The sequence below is a fragment of the Cebus imitator genome, unplaced genomic scaffold, assembly GCF_001604975.1.
Source record: "Cebus imitator isolate Cc_AM_T3 unplaced genomic scaffold, Cebus_imitator-1.0 Scaffold178, whole genome shotgun sequence".
NCBI lineage: Eukaryota > Metazoa > Chordata > Mammalia > Primates > Cebidae > Cebus > Cebus imitator.
This window is the reverse complement of record NW_016107493.1, coordinates 2,918,651-2,925,394: the sequence shown is the minus strand read 5'-3', so window position 1 is coordinate 2,925,394 and position 6,744 is coordinate 2,918,651. Positions and strand designations below refer to the sequence as shown.

The following is a 6,744-nucleotide window of genomic DNA, read 5'->3' as shown; positions in this document are numbered from 1 at the left end:
TTGTAATCTCAGCATTTTGGGAGGCCAAGGTGGGCAGATACTTGAGGTCAGGAGTTTGAGACAAGCCTGGACAACATGGTGAAACCCTGTCTCTACTAATAATACAAAAATTAGCCAGGTGTGGTGGCGCATGCCTATACTCCCAGCTACTTGGGGAGGCCGAGGCAGAAGAATTGCTTGAACCCAGGAGGCAGAGGTTGCAGTGAGCTAAGATTGCGCCATTACACTCCAGTCTGGGAGACAGGAGTGAAACTCTGGACCAACTGGACTTTTCACTCACTGAACCAATAAATTCTTACTCTTTAAGCTAGGTGCAGCTGAGGTTTGTAGTACTTTCAATGAACGTGTCCAGCTGCCCAACTGACAAGTAGTGTGTCTAAGATGATCAGGGTGCATATCCATCTATTTGTGTGTAACCTAATTGAAAAGGCATTTTTTTTTTTTTTCTGAAAGAGTATGTCCCAAGAGAAACTATTTATTGTTCAGAGCTTTGCACTGCAACCTCTAGTCTCTAAAGTTTTTTTGAAAGCACTGAAAAGTACATTCAACAAGTAGGTGGGTATCAATCAATAAAAGAAACTAGCCAGGTGTCAAATGCAGCATATTTTAATTTGTTTCAAATAAAGCAATATATGTATATATATATTTTCAGAAAAACACCAGATGTTAAATTCTACAAAAGCGCATGTGTCCTCAGCAGATCATGTTTGTCTGATTATTAAGAATTCTTTTTTGTAACATTAACTCTCTAAAGACAATCAATGGACTGACATCACTGCTACAACATAGGTTGCTAACTGAGCCTCTGATCTTCAGCCACATCTTGATATTCCTAACAATGAGTAAATACTGCCTGGCTAAAATGCTGCAAAGTCTTGATGAGAGAAAGCATCAACAGATCAAGCAAAGCCATGAAAGTTATGAAGCAAGCTAGAGCTGATTATTAGAATTAGTAAAAATGATTAAGAGAGGAGACACAACCATACAGGATTTGTATATTCTGATTGACTCTCTTTTGGCAGCGAATTGGGTCAGCACCTCGGGCAGGGAACCAAAACTGAGTGAAAACTGCTCTTTTTTCATCCTAGCTCAGGCCACCAATGTCACAGCCGGGACTGAGAGAACTGCTGCATCTGTGGAAACTTCTATTCTCGTGGGGCAGAGATTGCACTGTGAAACCCTACCAACACTACCCCGGAAGGGCCTGGCCTCCGAGGTGTCTGCAGCGTGCTGCCTTCGTCGGGGCTTTTCAGAATGGGCTGGGGCCTCAGGGGTCTTCATCCCCAACGGGGCCTCTTGATTTTTGGCACCACCTTTGTTTTTGGGCCGGAAGCTGTTGTGTGGCTGTCTTCTGTGTTCGTGGCGGTTGTTGCCCTTCCCCAGTGGATCGGCTTCATTCCCACTGCCCTGCGACTTGGCAGGCCCATTTAGCCTGTTGTTATGATACTGTGGATTAAATCTCCGTCTTTGGTTAGAAGATCCGTTCTACCAAAAAAGAAAAGAGGTAAGTATCAGATGTCGGTAAGTCACAGATGACACCAGTAGACATCAGGGAAACCAAATCTCTAAGCCACAGGTAAGCTTTTTTGATACACCAGAAGAATCAGAAACATGAAGATGAGGTCAAGCAGATAAAATTCTTAATCTTAAAAGAATAGTGGACTGTTTTGTAAATGGAACTGCAAGAAAATGATGTTGAAAGAGGTTACAGAAGCATAAGACAGACAATTCAAAAACTGGGTCAAATAAAATCCATAAAGATGCTTAAACTATAGCAGAATAAAATATAAGCCAGGAGCAGAGTAATGATGATCCTCTACTATGGAGATTTCTGGGACATTCTGTAGAGACTGATAGGGATGGGAAGCACAGAAATTCTATAAAGAAAAAGGGTGGGGTCCCTGGCTAAGCCCCACACTCAAGCCCTATTTTCCTGCTCAAATGTTGCCTTTTCCAAAACCACACTGGCCCACCCCACCCTCCATTCTGTTTCCATAAAAACCCCAGGTTCCACTGGCAGACAGCAGAGAAGAGAAGAGGAGAAGCAGCTGCATGTCAGAGACTGCAGTCTGACATCGGAGAGAGGCAGTTTGACTTCAGAGGGACGGCTTGATGGCAGGACTTTGGAGAAGAGTCCAGCCAGAGATAGCCGGACTTCAGCAGAAGAATACTTTCCCACTCTGTCCCCTTTCCAGCTCTCCCTCCTGCTGAGAGCCACTTCCATTAGCAATAAAATCCCCTGCATTTACTATCCCTCACTTGGTTCATACAACCTGATTTTTCATGGATGCTGGACAAGAGCTCAGGATACAGAAAAGTGTCACACTGACCCTCTGCCTTCATGAAAAAGCTGAAGTTCTATTGAGCTATTAAACACTCAAGCCATCCTTGGACTGCAAGGCTAAAAGAGTACTGTAACACATGTCCTCTGGGGCTCCAGGGGTCACGGGTACCACCCTAGATGCTGCTATGGGGCTGCATGGAGTTTTGATCCTGCCGTCACCCAAAAGTGCTTGCTCTAGCTCCTGCACCTGTCCACCTGCATGCTCCCCATCCCCCGAGGGGTTGAGAGCTTCATGCTGAGTAAGTGAGGCACCCCTGTTGCAAGGCCTGCAAAGAGGGCAAGGAAATGTTCCTGTTTCAAGACTATGCATAGGAATTCTAATTACACAGGTGAAGAAAAAGTAAAATTCTGTCTGTAACTTTTCTTCTCTAAAGTAGCTTTTCTAATGTTTTTTGAAACAAATATCTTCATAGTTCAGAAATATTATCTTGGGCAAATATAGGGGTGAAGCGTATCTGGCAGGTTTTGGTGGCATGCAGAAATAAGGTGTATTTTCACAGAGGTAGTTCATTGTTTTTCTAAACTTTCTGCAGTTATAAGCAAAGAAATGTTGACGCCTCTACTGAAAAATCATTCCTTCAGCAAATCAGTGGCCAAGAACATAAATGGATGAGTGTAGGGACGCAATGGATTAAGCTCCTGTATGAGGAAAAGATTTCTGAACTCCTCAAGGTCAATAATGGCCAACACTCACTGCGTACTTACCATATACCAGGCACTGAGTGAGGTTCTTCACCATGTACTACCTCATTTAACAACAGAATCACCCTTTAAGATAGTTGCTATTATGTGCTTCATTTTATAGATGAGGATAAGGAGTTTCCGGGACTTGCCCAAGGTCTATCTATGGCAGGGAAATGGTGGCATTATTCCCACTTTATATACTGTCTCCTGACAAGGTTCTTAAGTTGTAACATAAACACAAACCTGTTTTGAAAATCAAACCTCTTATGAAAACATGTAATTTTATGAGTTACAAATATATAAGGTTCTTAATTTGTGCACTGTGACTGGATGGTATAGGTTTAGGGTAGACCAACCCCCAATAATTCAGAGCCCAGAGCAAGAGTACAAATGTAGGCCCATACTCCTGGGAAAGGAAAATAAATCTTGGCAACCCCAAATTACTAAGCCAAAGGGAAAAGTTAAGCTGGGAACTGCTTAGGGCAAACCTGTCTCCCATTTATTCAAAGTCACCCCTGTGCTCACTGAGATAAATGCATATCTAATTGTCTCCTTTGAAGAGGCGAATCAGAAACTCAGAAGAATACAACCATCTGTCTTTTATCTACCTAAGACCTGGAAGCTCCCTCCTCACTTCCAGTTGTCCACCTTTGCCTCCAGTAGTCCCACCTTTCCGGACTGAACTGATGTGCATCTTACACAAATGGACTGATGTGTCATGTCTCCCTAAAATGTACAAAGCCAAGCTGTGCCCCACCACCTTGGGCACCTGTCATCAGGACCTTCTGAGGCTGTGTCATGGGTGCATGTCCTCAACGTTGGCAAAATAAACTTTCTTTTTCTTTTTTTTTTCAGGAAGAAAGAAAGAAAGAAAGAAAGAAAAAGAATAAAAAAAAGAAAAAGAAAAAAAAGAATGAAGGAAAGAAGAAAGAGGAAGAGGCAGAGAGAACAGGGCTGTTGCTTTATTGCCCGGGCTAGAATGCAGTCTAAAAATGGGTATGCCTGTAATTGTGTTTAATAATAGAGACATAAAAAAAATGAGGGAAAAAAATAATTAACAAGCAGCCAATCAATATTTCATTTAAACCTGTAAATATGTGTGATGTAGTACTGATAAGAGTGTATATTTTGTGTATTTAAAGTGGAGAATTCTATAAATGTTAATTAAGTCTACTTGTTCCGGATCTGAGTCAAGTCCTGAATATCAATGTTAACTTTCTGTCTCATTGATCTGTCAAATATTAATGTTGAAGTCTCCCACTATTATTGCGTGGGAGTCCAAGTCTCTTTATAAGTCTTATATATCTGGGTATTCCTGTATTGGGTGCGTATATATTTAAGATCTTTAGCTCTTCTTGTTATATTGATCCTTTTATCATTATGTAATATCCTTCTTTGCTTCTTTTGATCTTTGTTGCTTTGAAGTCTATTTTATCAGCAAAAATTGCAACTCCTACTTTCTGTTTATTTATTTTTGCTCTCCATTTGGTTGGTAAATTTTTCTTCATCCCTTTGTTTTGAGTCTTTGTGTATCCTTGCATGTGAGATGGATCTGGATGTAGCATACCAATGGGTCTTGGCTTTTTTTGCCTGTCTGTGTCTTTGGATTGGGGGATTTAGTCGATTTAAATTTAGAATTAATAACAATATATGTGAGTTTGATACTGTCATTTAATGTTAGCTGGCTGTTTTGCCCATTAGTTGATGCAATTTCTTAATTATGTTGATGTTCTTTATTTTTTGGTATTTTTTAGAAAGGCTGATACTGGTTGTTCCTTTCTATTTGTAGTGGTTCTTTCAGAAGCTCTTGTAAAGCAGGCCTGGTGGTGATGAAATCTCTGAGTGCTTGCTTGTTCACAAAAGATTTTATTTTTCCTTCGCTTATGAAGCTTCGTTTGGCTGGATGTAAAATTCTGGGTTGAAAGTTCTTTTCTTTAAGGATGTTGAATATTGGCCCCCTCTCTCTTCTGTCTTGTAGGGTTTCTGCTGAGAGATCTGCTGTGAGTCTGATAGGCATCCCTTTATGGGCAACCTGACCTTTCTCTCTGGCTGCCCTCAGTATTTTCTCTTTCATTTCAACCCTGGTGAATCTGGCGATTATGTGCCTTGAGGTTGGTCTTCTTGAGGAATATCTTTGTGGTGTTCTCTGTATTACCTGGAGTTGAATATTGTCCTGCCTTGCTAGGTTGGGAAAGTTTTCCTGAATAATATCCTGAAGTGTATTTTCCAGCTTGGATTGATTCTCTTCGTCACATTCAGGTACACCTATCAAACGTACATTAGGTCTTTTCACATAGTCCCATATTTCTTGGAGACTTTGCTCGTTCTTTTTTATCCTTTTTTCTCTAATCTTGTCTTTTTGTTTCATTTCATGAAGTTGGTCTTCGACCTCTGATATCTTTTCTTCTGCTTGATCAGTTCGGCTATTAAAACTTGTGCATAGTTCGCGAAGTTCTCGTGTTGTGTTTTTCAGCTCCATTAATTCACTTATATTCCTCTCTAAATTGTGTGTTATTTTTAACATTTCGTCAAACCTTTTTTCAAAGTTCTTAGTTTCTTTGCATTGGGTTAGAACAAGTTCTTTTAATTCCCAGAAGTTTCTTATCATCCACTTTTTAAAGCCTGCTTCTGCTAATGGAACACAGCCTTTCTCCATCAGGCCTTGTTCCGTTGCTGATGAGAAACTGTGATCCCCTGCAGAGGGAGAGGCGTTCTGATTTTGGGTATTCTCAGCCTTTTTAGGCTGGTTTCTTCCCTTCGTTATAAATTTATCCATCTGTGGTCTTTATAATTACCGTCTTTATAGTTGGGTTTCTGAATAGACGTCCAACTTGTTGATTCCCAGCACTAAAATCTGAGCAACCCACTGTGCCGGCCAAAACAGCGGTGTTAAGGTTGATGGTGCTTTTCTGACTCTGCACCAAGAACTGCCGCACCAAGGCAGCGGCAAAACCGCCTCACTGGCCTCAAGAGTCGCGCTGGCGACACATGGGGCTCCTCCGCTGGGAATCTCCTGGTGCGTGAGCAACAAAAATTGATCTGAAAGTGTGGCGTCCTCTCGTTCTCTGCACTTTCAGTGGGAGCTACAATCCTGAGCTGCTAGTGATCAGCCATCTTGGACCTCTCTCCTATTTTCTAAGTTACCTGAGACTTGTCTCAGATTTTCGGGGTTCATACACTATACATCTGAATGCTGTCTCTTCCTAACTGTGGCTCCATCCCACATTGTAAGGGGGCCTTGCACACATGAATGTGGACATTGCAGCCTGCACACCTAAGCTTCGCCTCCACTCCCACCCTTCAGACCAACAGGTGTGGTTTGTCTTCAAGATGATGTATACAGGAAAGTGGTCCAAACAGACCCTGTGAGCAGGCGTGGGCCCAACTGGGAATAGAATTCCAGGATCTTGAGTGCTGACTGGCAGCATGCTTCAGAATACAGAGTGTAGATTTCAGTGGCCCTGTCTCCCTGGTCTCTCTGACTCCTTACTCTGTAGAGAGAGCCATGGCTATGCAAGGGTCAAGGTCAAGAAAGCTTACTTGAAAACACAAGGCCCAGCCCAAGGGCCCTTCTTACCTGGGTTTACAGTGTTCTGACTTAGATATTTGAGTCTATTTCAACTTAAATGAGCCATTACCTAAAATGCTAAAACAGAGAATTGAAAAAGTATCTATACAGATAGTACTTAATCTGGCCTCCTTTGTTTTTAAAGAAA

General features: G+C 41.8%; 1 protein-coding gene across 9 annotated transcripts in view; it reads right to left on the bottom strand.

Annotated features, from left to right (window-relative positions):
• Positions 1 to 590: 590 nt before the first annotated feature.
• The window catches only part of SPATS2L (spermatogenesis associated serine rich 2 like), a 168,201-nt gene continuing 162,047 nt past the window's right edge, over positions 591 to 6,744 (bottom strand). For 7 of the 9 annotated variants that reach the window (XM_017545196.2, XM_017545195.1, XM_037744529.1 and 4 more), the window contains one exon: positions 591 to 1,485. In XM_017545196.2, coding sequence (XP_017400685.1) covers positions 1,090 to 1,485 — 396 coding nt within the window. In that variant the 3' untranslated portion in view covers positions 591 to 1,089. The remainder of the gene's footprint in view (positions 1,486 to 6,744) is intronic. The other 2 variants (XM_017545198.2, XM_017545199.2) reach the window with 1 other exon arrangement.